The sequence below is a fragment of the Leucoraja erinacea genome, chromosome 3 (assembly GCF_028641065.1).
Source record: "Leucoraja erinacea ecotype New England chromosome 3, Leri_hhj_1, whole genome shotgun sequence".
In the NCBI taxonomy this organism is placed as follows: Eukaryota; Metazoa; Chordata; class Chondrichthyes; order Rajiformes; family Rajidae; genus Leucoraja; species Leucoraja erinaceus.
This window is the reverse complement of record NC_073379.1, coordinates 40400278-40422165: the sequence shown is the minus strand read 5'-3', so window position 1 is coordinate 40422165 and position 21888 is coordinate 40400278. Positions and strand designations below refer to the sequence as shown.

General features: G+C 41.6%; 1 protein-coding gene across 1 annotated transcript in view; it reads left to right on the top strand.

Annotated features, from left to right (window-relative positions):
* Positions 1 to 21888, top strand: part of smc5 (structural maintenance of chromosomes 5) — a 74353-nt gene that overhangs the window by 8477 nt on the left and 43988 nt on the right. Inside the window, 7 exon segments of the mRNA XM_055630820.1 lie at positions 6576 to 6717; positions 8869 to 8921; positions 9631 to 9793; positions 10289 to 10423; positions 10506 to 10646; positions 16588 to 16749; positions 21295 to 21366. Coding sequence (XP_055486795.1) covers positions 6576 to 6717; positions 8869 to 8921; positions 9631 to 9793; positions 10289 to 10423; positions 10506 to 10646; positions 16588 to 16749; positions 21295 to 21366 — 868 coding nt within the window.

Below are 21888 nucleotides of genomic sequence, written 5' to 3'. Positions count from 1 at the left end.
GATGAAAAGATGCGATGATAATAGGTAAATTAGGGTGGAGATGCGTATCTTTGGGAAATAAATGTTTGCGTTGACAGTTGGATTGAAATGCATCCTGTGCTGTAAATGATTTTAATTACAGTGAACTCGGAGTTCTTTTGTCTACCTTCATTTATACCCAGTCAGTGATGCAGAAGGTTCTTTTGTCTACCTTTCATTTATACCCAGTCAGTGATGCAGAAGTTCTGATGTTTCAGTTATCCCCAGCAGATGGCATAGCTATCTTACCATGAGGACGCTGATTAACGTGAATTAAATAATGGAACTTAATTCACAATTTCAATTTTTTACAACTGTTTGTAGGTAATATTCTGCACTTGTTTTTCAGGAAAAATATAGGTGAGTGTCTTTTTTAATGTTCTGATCTTCAATGCAGGCAATATCTTTCTTTGTCGTTTGATCACTGTCTTCATCTAAAGTGAAGATAGTATTTTTAAATCTTTATTTGTGCATTTATTCTGAGTTTAAAAGTCTTGGTTTCGGTTGAATGTTTTTGAAGACAAAAAAAGTAATAAATAGGGATCATCTAGACTTTTATCTAAATGTAATACTCTCTACATACAATAATAAAATTACCAACTAGTAGTGATGACTTTCTGCACCTTTAATGTTGAGCACCTCAAGCCATTTCATTGGTAAATAAAAGTTGATGTTCATGTCTGAAGTCAATTTGCCAATCAATTTGTTAATAAGTATTCTTATCGAGTCCACACACAAGATTAGAAGTTGTTCAGCCAGAGCTGAACATACTTCTCAGCATCTGCATACAACGATGTCTGTCTTGTGCTTCTAGTGCGGGGTGGTGGAAAGATTGGTGAAAACAGGGCCGTGACATAAACGCTCTTTCCTTGATCCTTGTTTATGAGTAAAGGTTGTTATTTTAAGAATAGGTGCGATTTTTATATTCTAATCAACTTATAGCTCTTACAAAGAACTCACTTATTCGGGCCCACAATATGCTGCCTATGCAAATTGCTCCTCTATTTGCATTGACACCAGTAACTGCACTTGATAACTCATTGCATGCTATTTGAAAACATTGCCATGAATTTGATACAGATTCAGTTGGTTTCTTTAGACTGTTGCACATTATCAAGATTGACTGGGCAACATCCACAATATGATGATTTCTTTGGTGCATCTGTAGAAATTGGTATGTTATTGGGGACATGCCTTAGTTCCTTATGGGACTGTTCCACTTAGGCAATTTTTCGGCAGTCGCCTGAAAACCCGGGAACTGGAACGGCGACTGTCAGAGTGGAACACACGCACACAAACACATCGCTTCCTTCACCAGCCCGTGTGAATTTTTTAGACAGCACTTTCCCCCCCCCCGTTTGCCCTGTCTAAAATATTCACACGGTGTAAAGCCAAGGTGATACAGACACACAGCGAAGAACAGGAAGGTTGGTGCTGATAAGTCATTTAAAAGAGGGGGGAGAGGGATGAGAAGGGGGAAGAAGGAGTGGGGACTACTTTTAAGAAGCCAGAGATACACGGCTGTGTAGCTCGGCGGACATTTAACATTACCGGTCAGTCATCCTTGGTTCTGAAAACTACTGCTTAAGGGCCTGGCCCACTTTCACGACCTAATTCACGACCTCTGCCGAGTTTGCCCTTGACATACTCGTAGCATGGTCACGAGGTCGTAGGTAGGTCGTGATGCTAGTCGTAGGTACTCGCGGCATGAAGTAGGTCGGGGCGTTTTTCTAGTACAGGTGCACAACCTTTTATCAGAAAGCCTTGGGACCAGGCACTTTTCGTAATTCAGAATTTGTCGGTCTTCGGAATGGAAATTTTTTAGCGTAGATTTTAATGGCTGGCTCAGTGGTAGAGTGCTCGGCTCATATCCGCAAGGTCGCGAGTTTGCGCCTTGATCCCGGCAGTTACTCGGTCGCGAGTTTGAGTCTTCAATGTAGGTTTTTTTTTGCAGAATAAATGTTTGTATGAAATGCAGTGTGTTGAATGAATTCCTCAATTTGTAAATGTGCCTGCAGCATTGAATCGCCTCTCGCACTCATGTCACCCTAGCGGGGCTACGTGCCCTTAGGCTGCCTAGCTCGGGGATTCTTGAATCCCCGAACTAGGTCGCGAGTTTGTGCCTCGATCCTATCAGTTACTCGGTCGCGAGTTTGAGTCTTCAATGTAGTTTTTTCTTGCAGAATAAATGTTTGTATGAAATGCAGTGTAGGAGAGGTGTACTGACTGTGTGGGCAGAACTTTGGAAGTGATTGCCCACCAGCCTAAAACGCCGCTGTGTCTCCCTGTCCCTGGGATAGCAGGGGGCGATCAAACAGCACAATACCCCCCTCCCCCTCCAACTCCAGAGGAATCCTCTCCCCGATGGGCCGCTACGGCGACAAGTGGCAGTTTGCCCACAGCCCGAGCTGCGCCTCCTCATCCGCCACCCCAAGACTTACCTTGCACACCATCGGGTTCTGCCCCTACGTGTTCCCCTGGAGTTGGAGCGGGGCTGGGCTGGAGTTGCTGCTGGCTGTGGGTCTCTGGGATCTCCGTCCTTGCAGTGGGCCTGAGGGGTCACAGTCCCGTTGGTCCTGACGTCTCCGGCCACCCCCCTGGACTGGAGCTGAGACTGGGAACTGTACCGCCCTTGCCCCCTCCCTCTGCAACTGCAAACAACCCCACTCTCCTGCAAGGGCGGTACAGTTCCCGGAGGATAGCAGGTGGCCGGAGACGTCAGGACCAACAGGAACCCGCTCCCCGATGGGCCCCTACGACGCCCCGAGCTGCACCCCGTCATCCGCAACCCAGGTTCCTAAGTAGTTGGAGCGGGGCTGGGCTGCTGTTGGCTGTGGGTCTCTGGGTTCTCCGTGCTTGCGGTGGGCCTGGTGGTCGACGTCCAATTGGTCCTGACGTCTCCGGTGACTCGCACCGATCTGCTGCCATCGCCGACGAGAAGACAGTACAAAGCCCCCGCGCCGGTGCAATGAGCGGGGAGCTGGAGAGGGGAGGGAATGGGTCACACACATGGCCGGGAAGCAGAGGGGTGTAGATGGGGGTGGTGACAGATGGGGCCAACAATGAGTGGAGAAAGACAGAAACACGGACGTGCAAAGGAGACCTACAACCGTGCATGATCTCTCTCCCGTGGCAGGTGACTGTCGCTGGGAAACTGAAGGGAGCGACAATCTGCTGCTGCCTCCCTGCTGAGTTAGAGTTCCCACGGTAGACTCGCGATACATAGGCGGCCTAGCTTAGGATTCTTGAATCCCCCTAATAAATAATAAAAATCCGCTCCCCGATGGGCCGCTACGCCAACAAGTGGCAGTTCGCCCACAGCCCGAGCTGCGCCACCCCAAGAACACGACGGCCCTTGCACACCATCAGCTTCTGCCCCTACGGGGAGCGTGTTCCTCTGAAGTTGGAGCGGGGCTGGGCTGGAGTTGCTGATCTGGGATCTCCGTGCTTGCAGTGGGCCTGGGGGTCGGTGTCCCGATGAGGGGGCACAGCTCGGGGAACGTCTTCTGGTGGTCCTGACGTCTCCGGTCAGTTTGCAGTTTTCCTCTGGAGTTGGAACGGGGCTGGGCTGCTGCTGGCTGTGGGTCTCTGGGATCTCGGACAGGCAGCAGCATATTGTCAATTATTAACCCTCCCGCGCAATATACCCTCACCTTTTCTTTTATGAATGGGGATTTAGTTCCCCTTTCTTCGAGGACCGACCGGAGGTTCCGCTGTCACCTCTGCGGGCCGCCCTCGGTGAACGTTTTCAAGGACCTTTCTTCAAGGACCGAAATTTTTTTCGCTACTCGGAGGTTTTCGTTATTTGGATCTTCGGATAAAAGGTTGTGCACCTGTATGATGAAAAATGTCCACGAGTAAAAAAGGTCATGAATTAGGTCGCGGAAGTGGAACAGGCGCTTTACCTTTTTTTTTTCCCAATGAGCCAATTCACCGGTCAGCACTGGCTACAACCTACGAGAACCTCTGACCTCCTAGCAACCTAATAGGACCTGACCCACCTACGGCTCGAGAATTCTCGCTACTCTCCATGGCGGCTTCATTTTAGTCGCCGCTACTTTTTTCAACACGGTGACCATAATGAGGCCATGACTAGTTCCCAGAATCCGGGAACTCCTCACGACCATGAATGTGACTCCCTGGCAACCACCCGCTAACATGTGGCGACTGCATAGTCTCCTGCAGTTGCCTAAAATGTTGCCTAAGTGGGACAGGCCCATTATCTTCATTTTCAGAAAGTTATAGACTTGCATGACAAGGTGCATCAGTACACCTAAGGGTTCTGCCATTTGCTATCCATTTTCTTCTTACATTTGACCTTCCGAATGCAGCATTTCACACTTTGTCAGACGAATGCCATCTGCCATTTTTCCACCCACATTTCCAACTGGTCCATATATTGCTGAAACCTTTCACAATCTTCCTCACCATCCACAACTCTGGCAAATTTTGTGTCATCTGTAGTTTTGTGTCAGTCCGCTTAAAATTTCATCCAAAATTGCTTTACATATACAGAAATCCCAACAGTGATTCTTGCAGAAACCACTGTTCACAGGCCTTCAGACAGAATAGCAGCCTTCCACCACAACTCACTCTCTTCTATGAGTAAGCCAGTTCTGACTTCAATCGAATCAAGATCCTATATGCCTTAATTTTCTGGATCAGCCTACCATGCCAGACCTTGTCTTGCATGTTTTACTAACATTCATGTAGACCACGTCCACTGCCCAAGTCTCATCAATCATCTTTGTCATCTCCTCCGAAAAACTCAATTTTGTATACATGACCCTGCACAAAGTCATGCTGACTCTCCCTAATGCATCTATGCTTTTCCAGATGTCAGTAGGTGCTATCCCTAAAAATGTTCAATAATTTCCCTACTCACTAGTTGATAATTTTCTGGTTTGTCTTTAATGCCTTTCTTAAACAAAGAACAGCATTGGCTGTTCTCCACTCTTCTGGGACCTCGTTTGTGCCTGAAGAGGGTGCAAAGACCCCAGCAATTTCCTCTCTTGCCAATCTTAATAACCTGGGATGGATCCTATCGGGCATTGGGAACATTAATGAATGTCTCCAAAAGCCTCAACACCTCCAGTTTATTGAAATCAATATGTACGGGAATATCAGCATACCTCTTCCTGATCTCGCTATTCTCCATGTTCTTCTCTGGTGAATTCCAATGTGAAATACTCTTTTAGCACTTTGCCCATTTACTCTCGCCCAGGTTTAAATTCCCTTCTTTGTCCTTGAATGGTCTTACCCTCTTCCCAGCTAGGTGTTGTACAGTTCCCACCCGAAACGTTACCTGTTTCTTCTACCAAAATGGTTGACTTCACATTTTTACATATTTTATTCCAACTCTCACATCATTGTCCATTTTCTTACCAGATTGCATACCCCTGAAGTTTCTCTACATCTTCTTTACAACCCACCCTGCCACCAAGGGTGGGTCTACATGGAGCTATTACTAAACTCTGTCTTATTCATGTTAGTGACAAATTAAAAAAAAAAAAGAAAGAGTGCGCAAAACATATGTAGCTATGTAATAAACTAAACAAAATATGTTGGAAAAAAACTCACTGAAACTGGAAAGTGATTAGACATAATGTGTATGAAAATGCACAGAATTAAGGATGGGGAGCAGAGAAGAAACTAAAAGATCTACGAATGGAAGGTTGGAGCGATTAAGTTGACAAAAATCTTAGGAATGCTGGAGATATGACATTTTTTTTAAACAAAAAAATATGGATTATTCGTCCCCTAAAATTGTTGAATGCATTATTGAGCATGAAAAACGGGTAAGTCCTCATCCTTCTCCACGATTAGGTGACACAGTGGCGCAGCGGTAGAGTTGCAGCCATAGCGCCAGAGACCTTGGTTCGACTCGGGGTGCTGTCTGTACCGGGTTTGTACATTCTTCCTGTGATCATATGGGTTTTTTCCGGTCCTCTAGTTTCCTCCAACATTCCAAAGACGTTTGTAGGTTACGATAATTCGCTTCTGTAAATTGTCCTTATTGTGCAGGATAGTGTATGAGTGAGCATTGGTCGGCGATGGCTCGGTGGGCCAAAGGGCCTGTTGCCACGCTGTATCTCTGAATTAAACAATTCTAATGCCCTCTGGAAAATTCCAAAGTTCATGACTTGCAGCGAAGAAATTTCTACACATCTCAGTTTTATATGACTGGGCTCTTATCTTGTAGCTATGCCTCCTTGTTCCTGACTCTCCCACGAATGAAAACATCTCCACGTCTATCCTTTCAAGACTCCTCAAGATCTTACATTTTTGAAGAAAGTCGCCTCATTATTTATACAATGAAAAATACAGATTCCGTGCTGGCTATAGTTAAATCTTAATCTGTAATTTATTTGGAGATCCAGAAATTGAAGTTAATCATCCCATTCTGATAGTTACCCTCAGCAAAAAGTTTCAAACTTTGCTGTAAGGGGTGAAGCAATATTGATTGATTAAAGCTTTGTGTTTTTATCCATATTACTTATTGGTTATGTTTGTAAAGATGTAAAATTTTAAAATTTAGTCAACATTTTGTTTTTCAGAACTTATGATTCCTGTGAGATATTTCCTGGGGCCAATTTGAACATGATAGTGGGTGCCAATGGCACTGGAAAATCCAGCATAGTGTGTGCAATTTGTCTGGGCTTGGCAGGAAAAACGTCCTTTATTGGGAGAGGTGACAAGGTGGGTGCCAATTGTTTGATTGATATTTTATAGCAAATTCAATTTTATTAATTGGTAACTTCCCCCCTCCTCCCACCATCACAATCAGTCTGAACAAGGGTCACAACCCAAAACGTCACCTATCCATGTTCTCCTAAAATGGAGCCTGAGCAGCTGAGTTACTCCTGCACCCTGTGTCTTATTTAAACCAGCATCAACAGTTCCTTGGTTATCCAGATAAATGGGTATTTGAGCTGCACTTGATTCCAAAGAATGACTCTGGACTGATGCGTCCTGGACAAAGGAAGTCTGGTTGTATAGAATAGACAATAACTGACTGGACAACTGCCGATTAATTTGTGTGCCGCCATTTCACTTTGAAAAGCTGGTCAGCAATTATTATAATGCAAAATGCTTAGTCGATTGAAAATGCAACACTGCCATTTGAAAATATCAAACCAAAAAACATTTAATCCTGTGTACTTGATAACAAACCAAGATTATTTCATAAACCTCTTCACGATTTACATTTATCTCACAAAATATCTTGTAGCTCTTTGATTATATGATAGGCATAACTTGAACAGTTTTAAAAACAGCAAATTGAATATTTTCTGCAGTGCAGAAGCTCTTAATGTGTCTGGGTAAGTTGCAGGTGTCAATAGTACCTCATCTTCACAAACTGGCAAATTCCAGCTCCTTTGTATGTTATGAACAAAGATCATAGATCATAGAGCATGATCTTTGGTTATGAATACTGAGAGACGGTCATTTGACTGTGCTGCCATTTTTATATTTTACGAAACACCCCAATCATGCACAGCCACTTTTAAAAGAGTTAAGCGATGGAAAGATTATTTGAATGTTTAGATGTGAGCTTGGGTGATTTATTATATGGTTTACATGTTTTTTTTTTGATAATCCTATATAAATTTCATCAAGAGATCATAGTTGCTTTAAATCTTTTCTCCAGTGCTGTGTGGCTTGATAGTATGCATTGCTAATTGTTAAGGCCCAGTATTCACTTGCATTGTCCATATTAGGCAGACCTATCTTTGGCCCTAGTTTTAAGTTTCAGTGCATACATCAAAAGTTGCAAATTCTTCCAGGTGACCAGTACGCTTTACGTTTTCTTAATCTTTGATTAGACCTATGTCAAATCAAATGCGCAAGGATCAAATCATTCAAATGTCAAATTTAGCTGAAGGTTTTGCCATACATGCAGAATTTCTGTGCTGAATACAAATTTCCAGAGATTAATTTCAATTGAATTTGAAATTTCACCATGCTATGATTACCCTTTCTTAGGGGGTCACTCTACTGTGTTGTTAATTAATTCCGTCTCATTAAATAATGCCAAATATAAAATTGCCTGCTCTCTCCAAAGCCGACCTGCTCTTTTTACAAACTGTACAGTTCTAAATAACCACCCCATCACTGCACAGTGATCTTCAGATTCAGATTCAGAAAACTTTATTGTCTGTCGTAACAGAATATCTTCTTCTTTGACGTGGCTCAACAATGCTTCTTGTCGTGAGATTAGCTTCTGGACTTTGATATTGAAATTCTGGTGTTCATCCTTTCCTTTGATTTGAAAGGAAGAAAAGCAAGTTTAAAAACACTTGGCTATTACATTATTGCAGCTTAAAAGCTTCATAGTTATTCAAACAGTTTAATAGTAAAATACTGTATAGTAAAATCTGCTTTTCAAATCTGCATTTCTGCCGTTTAAATGAATAAAGGAGAATCTGTTCTGGATATGAAGTATCCCTGTTTGCTTTGGATCTCTGCTACAGAGCCCTAGTAGGGATTATAAAATGGCAAACAGTGTTTATTATTTAACTCTAGATTGTCACTACAATGATTCCATTATACCGTGTAATGGATTTGAGATAAATAATAGAAATGAGTAGGTGACTTGCATCCGTAATAACTTTTGAGGGCAGAGGTTGTAAGGGATTATTTAATGATTTGATCCTTGCTCATTTGATCTTTAATCCATTGCCTCTCCTTTTATCGGGGCAACTTTCACCATTTCACACTTATCAAAAATGCAGTTCTTATCATGCAGGCCTGTAATTTAAAAAAAAAGTATTATGATGTAGTTTAATCTTTGAGTTCATTTTCTCACAATTTATAAAGGCTATATGATAACGATGTATTTTTGAATAGGTTGGTCTTTATGTGAAACGTGGAAGTAACAGAGGATCCATTGAACTTGAACTGTAAGTATAAGCTAATGAAATACCTGTAAACTTCTGTACATTCCAGTGATGAGACTGTATTGTCTGAATATTCCTGTCTTAACAGTTTATCATGCACAGAGAGTTGTAGCTAATCTGCCATTTCCCCAATCCTCACCAGAGCTACTATTGTGTCAAGGTTGGTATTATAACTAATGTATCCAGAAAACTCAACAGAGAACAATCTATTGTTTTACCAAGCAATATACAGTTTCAATGGCAGATATTCCTGTTTCCAGAGAGGGCTCTTTAGCTTGGTATTTATTTGTATTGATGTGTATCTTCATTCACAAATTAAAAGCAACAATATTTACTATCATATCTTGCATTTTTAAAGCTTTCAGATGTTTTCCAACAAAAATGTACTTGGGCTCTTAAAGATAGTGGGGTCATGTCATGGGATATGGGGAGAAGGCAGGAACGGGGTATTGATTGGGGATGATCAGCCATGATCACATTGAATGGCGATGCTGGCTCGAAGGGCGGAATGGACTACTCCTGCACCTATTGTCTATTGAATCTTCTTAGAATCGAGGGACACCCATGTTGCTATATTTAGTAACACCATTCTTCCTGTCCAAAATGAAGAAGGTTGGGTAATTTTTCCGCCAATGGACTGCTATGTTGTATTCATTCTCTGTATTTTCTGAACATATAATTTAAAAAAAAAATCAATAATTGGTCTTTACAGCTGCAGGCGTTCAAAAAACCTTATCATTAGTCGAGAGATTTCTGTTGCAAATAACCAATCAACTTGGCAAATAAATGGAGAACATGCAACTCAGAAAATGGTTGAAGAGCACACTGCTGCTTTGAATATTCAAGTGGGCAATCTCTGCCAGTTTCTACCTCAGGTATGTGTTTGTGCCAGGATATATGGAAGCAATAACACAAAAGGCTATACTTAATCACATTCAAGTATGGAACATTGATGTGTTCCCATTTTTAAATGCTGGACTGTACCCATCTTCAATGCAATAGCTAACCTGTCGGTCCAACCTTCAAATAGTCGTTCCTGTCTGCAATTTGCGAGTGGGGGAGATTAGAATACTCATTCAAACTTTGGTTGGACCTTGGGACGCTGCGATATCATTTATTAAAAAAAAAAAAAAATTCAAAGTTGTGTAGTTGGATAAATATCCTTTCTGTCCGAATAACTGTTCTTACATCTCACTCTCACGCTCTCTGCCTTTCTCTCTTTTCCTTTTCTGTTTCTTTCCCTTTTTGTCTGTTATCCCTCTCATTGGTAGCATTGTTAGTGGATTCAGCACTGTATCTTTTATATGAATCGATGATATGAATAGTTCAACCCTTTTGACTGGAAAATGATTTATGTTTAATTTTTACAGGAGAAAGTTGGTGAGTTTGCAAAAATGTCGAAAATTGAGCTTCTGGAAGCAACAGAAAAATCAGTTGGTCCACCAGAGATGTATAAATTTCACAGTGATTTAAAGAATTACAGAGAAAAGGAGAAGGAACTGGAGGTAAAAACTTATCATGTTGTTGTGAGCGTTATTTGTCATCCTCTGAGCAACCTTGAAAATACTTTATTTGATGCATTTATAGAACACGTGTAAAGAAAAGTCAGTTGCTTTGGAGAAAATGAAACAGAGAAATGAGCGAAGTGAGCAAGATGTGCAGCGATATTATGAACGACAGAGACATTTGGATAAAATAAAAATGCTGGAAAGAAAGAGACCCTGGGTGGTAAGTTATGTCTTGTATTGAAGCCTTTTATTTCAGTGATATGTGACCGATTAGAGTCTTCCTAAAACGATTGTGATATTCCTGATCTTAGGGAATGTAAATTAATATGGAAACAATGTATATTTATTGGCATTAATTGTGCTTCCAAATTTTGTAGGCTTGTTAAGTAGAATAAGTTCATATTCTTAAGTATTTTCAGTTATATGATGGATCAGAGAGGAATTCCCATCCCCAAAGTTGGCTGGTGTTTTTCTGGGTTTTGCCTCTCCCAGCGGATCGAATGATTTTGCGTGGGTTGCTGTGTGCATTTAATAAGACTCCATGTGGCACTTCCCATCTACCATTGTTGACATTTATGTTTTTTGTTTGCACGGACGTGGGCAGATGTTTCAGTACTGTGCAACTAACCAAAATGATCTTGCCCCTAAATGTTCTATACGTAAGTAGAAAATTGCCATTGATGTTCAAGGGATATTATTCCAAGAGCATTTGTTACACAAAGCACATTGTGCACTGTCATCAATTATTTATTTCTTGCTGTCAACAGATACATTAATTTGATTCTGCATGCTGGGAAATGGTAGTAAACACTGAAAATATTTACAGGAGTAGGCCATTTGGCCCTTCGAGCCAGCACCGCCATTCAATATGATCATGACTGATCATCCAAAATCAGTACCCCATTCCGGCTTTCCCCCCATATCCCTTGATTCCCTTAACCCTAATAGCTAAATCTAACTCTATCTTGAAAACAACCAGTGAACTGGCCTCCACTGCCTTCTGTGGCAGAGAATTCCACAGATTCACAACTCTGGGTGAAAACATTATTCCTCATCTCACTCCTAAATAGCCTAATACCCTTATTCTTAAACTGTGACCCCTGGTTCTGGACTCCCCCAACATCGGGAACATTTTTTCCTGCATCTACCCTGTCCAATCCTCTAGGAATTTTATGTTTCTACAAGATCCCCTCTCATCATTCTAGATTCCAGCAAATACAAGCCCAGTCGACCCATTCTTTCATCACATGTCAGTCCCGCCATCCCGGGAATTAACCTGGTGAACCTCGCTGCGCTCCCTCAATAGCAATAATGTCCCTCCTCAAATTAGGAGACTGAAATTGCACACAATACTCCAGTTGTGGTCTCACCAGGAACCTATAACAACTGCAGTAGGACCTCCTTGCTCAAATCCTCTCACAATGAAGGTCAACATGCCATTGGCTTTCTTCACTGTCTGCTGTACCTGCATGCTTACTTTCAGTGACTGATGTACAAACACACCCAGGTCTTGTTGCACCTCCCTTCTCCTAATCTGACACCATTCAGATAATCTGCCTTTTTGTTCTTGCCACCAAAGTAGATAACCTCACATTTATCCACATTATACTGCATCTGCCATGCTTCTGTCCACTCAACCAACCTATCCAAGTCACCCTGCAGCCTCATACCATCCTCCTTGCAGCTCACAGTGCCACCCAGCTTTGTGTCATCAGCAAACAGAGATGTTACATTTAATTCACTCGTCTAAATCGTTAATATATATTGTAAACAATTGGGATCCTAGCACCGAGCCTTGTGGCACCCCACCAGTCACTGCCTGCCATTCTGAAAAGGACCCGTTAATTCCTACTCTTTTCATCCTGTCTGCCAACCAGTTCCCTATCCATGTCAATACCCTACCCCTAATACCACGTACTCTAATTTTACACACTAATCTCTTGTGTGGGACCTTGTAAAGGCTTTTTGAAAGTCCAAATACGCCACATCCACTGGCTCTCCCTTATTCATTCTACTTGTTACATCCTCAAAAAATTCCAAAAGATTAGTCAAGCAAGATTTCCCCATCATAAATCCATGCTGATTTTGAACGATCCCGTCACTGCTTTCCAAATGTGCTGCTGTAACATCTTTAATAATCAACTCCAGCATCGTCCCCACTACTGATGTAAGGCTAACTGGTCCCTGTTTTCTCTCTCCCTCCTTTCTTAAAAAATTGAGTTACATTGGCCACCCTCCAGTCCACAAGAACTGATCCAGAGTCGAGAGAACATTGGAAAATGATCACCAATGCATCCACGATTTCTCGGGCCATCCTTTGGGATGCAGACCATCAGGCCCTGGGGATTTATCTGCCTTCAGTCCCAACAGTTTACTGAACACCATTTTCTTACTAATGTGGATTCCCTTCAGTTCCTCCCTCCCACTAGATCCTCGGTCCCCTAGTATTTCCAGGAGAATGTTTATATCTTCCTTAGTGAAGACAGAACTCGTTTAACTGTCCTGCCATTTCCTTGTTTCCCATTATAAATTCACCTGTCTGTGACTGTAAGGGACCTACATTCATCTTCACTAGTCTTTTCCTCTTTACATACCTAAAGAAACTTTTACAGTCAATTTTTATATTCCCCGCAAGCTTTCTTTCTTGTTCTCCCCCTCCCCCCCCCCCCTCCCCTCTTAATTAACCCCTTTGTTCTCCTTTGTCGAGTTCTAAATTTCACCCAGTCCTCTGGTTTGCCACTTCTGGCCAATTTATGTGCCTCTTCCTTGGATTTAACACTATCCGTGACTTCCCACGTTAGCCATGATTGAGCCGTCTTCCCAGTTTTATTTTTTCACCAGAGAGGGATGAACAATTTCTGAAGTTTAAATCCTTGCCATTGCATCTCCACTGTCAACCCTTTAAGTATAATTTGCCCATCTACCCTAGCCAATTCCCGTCTTATACCTTCAAAGTCTCCTTTATTCAAGTTCAGGACCCTGGTGTCACTTTCCATCCTAATGCCGAATTCCACCATATTATGGTCACTATTGCCCAAGGGGCCTTGCACAACAAGATCACTAACTAATCCTCCCTCATTACATAATACCCAGTCTAGGATGGCCTGCCCTCTATTCGGTTCCTCTACATATCGGTTTAAAAACCCATCCCTTATACTTTCCAGGAAATCCTCCTCCTCAGCACTGTTACCAATTTGGTTGGCCCAATCTATATGTAGATTAAAGTCACACGTGATAACCGCTGTACCTTTGCTACGCACATCCCTAATTTCCTGCTTGATGCTAGCCCCAACCTCGCTACTACTGTTTGGTGGTCTGTATACCACTCCAACAAGTGTTTTCTACCCTTGGCTATTTCGCAGTTCTACCCGTACAGATTCTACAGCATCCAAGCTAATGTCTCTTCTTGCTATTAAATTAATCTCCTCTTTAGCCAGCAATGCCACCCCACCTCTTCTTCCTTTCTGTCTATCCTTCCCGAATATCGAATACCTCTGCACGTTTAGCTCCCAGCCTTGGTCACCCTGGAGCCATGTCTCTGTAATTCCAACTATATCATATCCCTTAACTACTAACTGCGCATTCAATTCATCCACCTTATTTCAAATGCTCCTCTCATTAAGGCACAAAGCTTATGGGTTAGTTTTTCTTATCTGCCGTTTACCTTTTGCTTCTGTCCTCCTTTTATGGCCCTCTGTCTCCTTGCAATGGGTCCCCTTCCCCTGCCCTGTTAGTTTAAACTTGACCTTTCCCGTTAGCAGCACGGATACGCGTCCATGTTGCTGACTTCACCCCCCCCCCCCACACCACTTTTTAGTTTAAGCCCATCCGTGCAGCACTGGCAAACCTGCCTGCCAGAATGTCGGTCCACTTCCAATTAAGGTGTAAGGGGCCTGTTTCATTTTGGCAAATATTTAGGCAGCTAGGTTGTCGCCGGGGGTGGCGCCTGTATGGCCGCGAGTACTCTCCTCAGCCCAAAGAGTCATAGCGTCTTTCTGGTCGCCGCTAGATTTTCAACATGTTGAAACATGTTCGGAGACAGTCAGCGACTGTGGGTTTGACGCTAATGACCGTAGCTTGACTCCTCCTGACATAGGTACTGTCGTAGTTGTCGCCAGGTTAACGTAGGTTGTCACCGGTGCTGACTTCGTTTTTTTCCATTGTTAAAGTAATGATTCTATTTCAAATTTTATGTCGAAGGGGGGTCCAGTCGCTGTTTTTATCGGCGACCTACTACGACTATGACAGTCGCTGGCAGTCACCTAAAAATAGCCTAAGTGGGCAAGGCCCTTAACCCATCCCTTTCGGGCACCCCTACCCCAGAAGAGATTCCAGTGATCTAGAAAAATAAATCTCTGCCCTTGCACCAACGACTCAGCCACACATTCAGATCCCCTATCTCCCTGTTCCTACCCTCACTAGCGCGAGGTACTGGAAGCAACTCTGAGAGAACCACCCCAGAAGTCCTGCTTTTCAGCCTCCTACCTAGTTCTCTATACTCACTGAGTAGTCAATGACTTTAATTCAGTTAATTGTTTTTGCTCTTTTAAGCTTTTGAAGGTCTGATCCTTGCTTCTACTGAAGAAGACTGAATTGCCAAAGTGAGATGCATTCATATGGTCATGCATCACTTTCATTAACCTGCAGGTGAAATGTTAAGCACTCCTGCAGGACAGATTTAGGATATTGGAAAGATTTGCCATTTCATCACCATTATCATTTGCTGATTTTTTTTTTAAAGTTGCGGATGCTGGAAACCCATAGTATTTCATAAATTTTCTGTTTCTAATCATCATTTGCTGAGTTGTTTTTGAATAAATGTGGGGGGAGGGGGGGAGAGAGGTGGGGGGGGTGACGTCACTCGAAGCGCGAAGAAGATGGCAGGCACGCAGATCCATTGTGACGTCACCAACAAAAGCCAGTTGTTTTTATTTCAAAGTTTTGTCTGATTTTTGAACATTTTCATTAATAACTCGAGAAATAAAGCATTAAATTTTCAGATTATGCCGTTTTGGGCTCCAGGGAAAAAATCTCTACCGGAATATGTAAACATTTTACCGTTAGCGATTTGTTTTTTTTGAGAAGATGTGTTTATACACAAACACACACGAACAAACACATCTGCATCCAAGATCAGACTTTTAATAGTTACTAGACCAAGTGGGACCCGTTGGGTCCCAGCCCCTCAATGGGCACTTAAGGGGGGGGGGGGGGGGGGAGGCCTGCGGCATCACACATACACTAACCACACACACACACACACACACACACACACACACACACACACACACACACACACACACACACACACACACACACACACACACACACACACACACACACACACACACACACACACACACACACACACACACAAACCCCCCCCCTTGATATTATATTAATATTATTCATTCGCTCCTTTTACCCCATCCCCGCCCTATCCACTGATGCATAGCCCCCAACTCGCAGGGGAGCAGGCAGCGGGGCGTGCGTCAACCAAAGCACTGCGAGTTAAGTGGCTTCAATCCAGAGCCCGGGGGGGGGGGGGGGCTATTGTGACGTTATCAGCGAGAACATCTAGTTTATTTTCAACGTTTTATCGGATTTGTGAACATTTTAATAGATAACTCGAGAAATAAAGCATGAATTTTTCAGAGCAGGCGTTCGGACTCCAGGGGGTAGATCTCTACCCGTATATGTATATGTTTTTTTCGAGAAGATGTGACAATACACAAATAAATAAATATACACACACACACATGCACACACACACACACACACACACACACACACACACGCATCCACATACAAGATCAGAGTTTTATAGTTATAAGGATATGATGATGATATGACACAGATATATATATATATATTACAAATAACCTTGCTTCTCTGATTTTTTTTTAATGGCATTATACAGCATTGTAAAATTATATCAATGATCTTACCAAATCTTCACTACTATATATTCTGTTGTGTAGTTTGCAGTTAGATGTAATATTCTAAAATGTGCTGCCTGAAAAAGAGATGAAATCATTAAGTGGGATTAATTAAATACCTGTTCAAGAGAATTGGTCCACATGCCAATGGCATCCTCTGATTTCTAAGATTCTACTAAAAGGTACTAGCTTTAATAAAGATTTGATCCTGCTCTTTTAAAGGAATATGAAGCAGCTCGACAGGAGCATGAAGAAGTGAAGCACCTCCGTGAACAGCTGAAACAAGAACTGAAAGCACTAAAAGAATCAGTGGCTCCAGTGACCAGAAGAATTCAAGTTGTTGAAAGGCAATGTAGGGAGCAGGAGGCGAAAGTCAAGGAAAAGGTTAGACGCTTGAGTTGATACCGGATAAGGTTTCTGTTTTTGGAACATAGAATAGTATAACACAGGAACAGGCCCTAGGCCCACCATGTCCAAGCTGAACATAATGCCAAATAAGGGTCTTGGCCTGAAACGTCACCCATTCCTTCTCTTCAGAGATGCTGCCTGTCCCGCTGAGTTACTTCAGCATTCTGTGTCTAATACCAAATACACTAATTTTTTTCTGTATGTGATCCATATCCCTCCATTCCCTGCATATAAATGTACCAATCTAAAAGACTCTTAAGTACCATTATCATGATCTGATTCCACTAGCACCCCTGGAAAGCAGTTTGTAGGCATCTACCATCTTCTGTGTAACAAAAAAAAAAAGGGCATGCGCATCTCCTTTAAATTTTGCCCCTGTTACCTTAAAGTAGGCCCTCCAGCATTTGACATTTCCACCCTTGGGACAAAATGTTCTGTCTGTCCACCTTATCTTTTATTGTCATAATTTGTAAACTGCTATTGGGTCTCCCCTCAGCCTCATCTCCAGAGTAAACAATTCAAGTTTGTCCAACTTTTCCTGTAGTTAATACTCTCATCCAGGCAGCATCCTGGTAATCCTCTTTTGCGCACACTTGACTTGAATTGATCAATATTCTGCGCACACTTGAATGGCTCCATATTCTTCCTGTAATGGGGTGACCAGAATTGCACACAATACTCCAAATGCTGCTTCAACAATGTTTTATAAAGCTGCAACATGACATCCTGCCTCTGATACTCAATGCACTGACCAAGGCAAGAATGCCATATGCTTTCTTTACCACTCTATCTACTTGTGTTGCTACTTTCAGAGAGCTGAGAACATAGACTCCAAAATCCCTCTGCATAGCAATGTTGTTAAGGGTCTTGCCATTGTACACTTTTCACTTACAGTACATTCGACCTCTCAAAGTACAACATTTCACACTTGCGTGGTTTAAGCTCCATTGGCCTTTTCTCTGCCTATATCTGTAACTGGTCTTAATCCTGCTGATTCTTTTGTCAACCTTTTTCACTGTCCAAAACTCCACCAATTTTGGTGCCATCTGCAAACTTACTAACCAACCCATCTACACGAGCGTTGTTTATATACATCATAAAAAATAGAGGTCCCAGCTCAGATCCCTTTGGAACACCACAGACTTGCAGCAAGAATAGCAACACACTTCTTATTCAACACGCTGCTTTTTATCTTCTATTTTAACTGTGGTTGTTACAAATATATACCATTTCACAAATATTATCAACTTCTATACATTGAAATGCTGAATTATTTACACAAGTAAAGCATAAATGGTATAATTTAATGTACAGATTTATAGAGAAGCAAGCTGGTAGTTGTAAAATAACTGCTGTTTTGACATCTTTTCATACCAAGTGAATTTTATTTTTTCTATTCAGAAAGGGCAAAATATTCTACATTTCATCCCTTCCAAACGTTTATTTAATGATGAATGTTGGCATGATGGACTGAGTAGCCTCTGTCTGTGCTCTTTCATTCCCTGATCCTGGAGTTTTGCTTTCTTTCTCTTTATTCAATGTAGTGATCTTTCTTCAATCCAAAATTTTATCTTCCCAATTTTCACCTCTTTTCCGGGGGTTGTCAATACCTTGTCAATGCTTGTATTCTAAGTCGCTACATTTTTTATATTTCCAAAAATAACTATTCATAAAAGTTGCGAATATATAAAACAATACCTTGTCACCAGTCACCATACAAGAAAAAATGTTTCTATTTATTTATAAGATTTACATTGTCAGAATGAGATCAATTTTTTATTTTGTATAAATTCCATGAGGGATGGGTCCAAGAGGGTTTTGCACAAGTTTCAGCGCCTCGGCATATTGTCGGACGTCATGGAGCATTTATTGCAGCTGGACCAAGTTTCAGTATATGCCTAAGCAAATGGTACTTCAACATTCAAATTTGGATAGTTCCCTACACCGCAGGTCAAAGTGCATCTTTACCAGTTTGACAAACCTTCCACTAGTAGCTGATGTTTGGAAGCAGACTATGGGGAACTAAATCAACTGTATGGAATAAAGTACAGCAAAGTCCACCAGATCCTGTTCCAGGCTGTCTTAGCAAATATACATTCCAGAAGGAGATGAATAATGGTCTCAATTAAGTTACCAATCTTTGGGTGATCTTAATTGACATTGGCTGAGATCAGTTCCCTCGGCAGCAACTCAGAATAAGATATTTGTCTAGGTGACTGAGCTATTAGGAGGGACAAGGAGCTGAGCTCACATTTCAATGTTGTGTCTGGAATAATGATTAAATGACTGTACTTACACAGCAGTTTTATCACTGCAATTATTTATTTAATCACAGATGCTGGCACTAAAAGGCCCTTAATTGTTAAATTAATGGTCCAGATTAATGAATTACTGTGATTATTCTCCAAATGGATAAATACTCCTGTGCTGTATCATCTATAAATGAAAGCACAGCATTTCCTAATTTTCTTACCAGTGAGATGCAGCTCGTATTCATGTTGACTTCATTTTTGTAACAACAATATCATGTGTTATAAGCAACTGAATACATTTAAAATGACTGTTAAGCAAAGTATCATGTGCAAACAGGGATGAAACATTGAGTTAGTATTGTAGGACTTGACACAGCAGTATTTTCTTAAGGTTTTAAATACTTAGTCATAAAATTTGTGAACATTTTAAGAAGGAACTATAAAATCGAGGGCAGTATCTAGCATGTAGACACTGCTTCAAAGTCTACTATTTACCTCAACTTCTCCACATGGCAGAGGCTGTGAACTTGAAGGGGAGTAGACAGTGCTGTTAAGACTAATGAGGACCATGAACGCTGACAGAGAACAGGTTGACCCTAGGTAGACACAAAATGCTGGAGTAACTCAACAGGACAGACAGCATCTCTGGAGAGATCGTAGTTAAAGGTTGTTTTTGATTCGGAGCTAAATATAGAATGGAATTTTGCTAATGATCCATTCTAGGACCATTGGTTTTCTTAATAAATATTAATTGCTCATATTCAGGAGTACAGTGCTTAATATCCAAATCTGCTGATGACAAACGTTGGAGGCAATTGATTTTAACGAGATATGGACAAGCTAGTGTGTTGAGATAATGAAAGTTAATGCTGAGAAATGTGAAATATTACATTCATGGGCCTGTCCCACTTAGGCAGTTTTTCAGGTGACTGCCGGCGACACACACACACACACACACAAAAATTAAGACGGTCAAAGCACAGTGTACGGGAAGGGTCACGTAAGCCCTTTAAAAGAGAGGGGGGAGAAGGGGTGGAGACTTTTAAAACACGGCTGTGAAACTCGGCGGGCATTAACATTACCGGTTGGTTATCCTTGGTTCTGAAAACTATTGCTTGCATTTTCTTTTCCCAATGAGCCAATGAAATTCACCAGTCAGCACCGGCTACAACCTACAAGAGTCTACGCCCTCCTGGCGACCCACTACCACTGCACTTACGGCATGAGAATTATCGCTACTCTCCATGGCGGCTTAATTCTGGTCGGCGCTAATTTTTCAACATGTTGAAAAATTCGCGGTGACCATAATGAGGCCGCGACTAGTCCCAGAATGCGAGAACTACTCACGACCATGAAGGCGACTCCCCGGCCACCATCCACCAACATGTGGCGACCGCATGGTCTCCTAAAAAGTTGCGTAAGTAGGACAGGCCCATTAGAGAAAAAAATGAGAAGAAGCATTGTAGACTACAGTGAGTGCAGTTCTAAAAAAAGTTATGGGAACAGATATCGGGTGGCGCAGCGGTAGAGTTGCTGCCTTACAGCGCCAGAGACCCGAGATCAATCCTGACTACAGGTGCTGTCTGTGCGAAGTTTGTATGTTCTCCCTGTGACAGCGTGGGTTTTCTCCGGGTGCTCCAGTTTCCTCCCACATTTCAAAGCCGTGTAGGTTTGTAGGTTAATTGGCTTCTGTAAATTGTCCCTTGAGTGTAGGATGGAACTAGCGCAAGGATGATCATGGGTCAACGTGAACTCGGTGGGCCAAATGGCCTGTTTCCACACTCTATCTCCAAACTAAACTAAATCAAAGATCAGGAGGGTAAATACATATTTCATGGACAGTGACAGGGCAGGTTGAAAAATTGGTTTAAATAAAAGCATGTGGTATTCTTTACATTGATAGAACAGAATACAAGGCCAAATAAATCGGGATGATTCTTTTGTAAAGCAGTAATCTGCCACAAATGGAGTGCTTGTTTGAGGCAGCACAATTTAGCAAGGATGTGATAGGGTGTATATGAGATTTATCAAATTTTGTAGATTGCCCTTTCAAGTCTAGAGATTTGAGCCGTTTCCTGTGCTGCCGCCATTCTTTGATTTTATCCCATGCCTTTTGCATGCATGAGTGAAATCCAAGCTAGTCTTGATTTATTTTGCAGTGTAAAATCTGATGTGTATTCTGTCTAATTTGATGAGATAATTTGTGTTATGATTAAATTGGGAACTTGCGCGATGTCTCTGAAATAATTGCAAAATCCTATTTTTGTAGGGGTCAGAAATTAAGAAAATCTCTCAGGAGTGCAAACAAAAGCAAGATTTATTGGAACGGAAAGACAAAGAGGTCAGTGCATTTTTGCTTTTAGAAAACAAATCATTTTTGTGTTATTATACAAGATGTGAATAGTATTTAAAAATAAAAATAAAAAAATTCACAGAAAGCATATTGTCTGTATTGAGCACTTTAATGTCAATTATATATAACAGGATGGGATAAAATGATCTTTCAAACCTTTTTTCGTAATTATTACAAAAGATTAAATTCTAAACAAAAAGTTATTTTGTGCCAATCATAGTATAATTCTGAAATTATAATTGTTTTGAACAACTTTATATTTGTATGCAATGTAGATTTATCACTAACATGTGAATCTGAAGTGACTTAAGTTATGAACATGGCTGCATAATCTGGTCTTGTGTTACTTCAATTAAACACCTTATGGTGTTTAACAATAGGCTGTATTAAGTATTATTCCCTTTGATGAAGGGGATGTTAGGTGGATTGACAGATGCAGGTGGGAAGTGATTGGTGGCGGGCTCCAGAACAAGGAATGGGATATTAAGTGGATCATTTTGGTGTGATGTC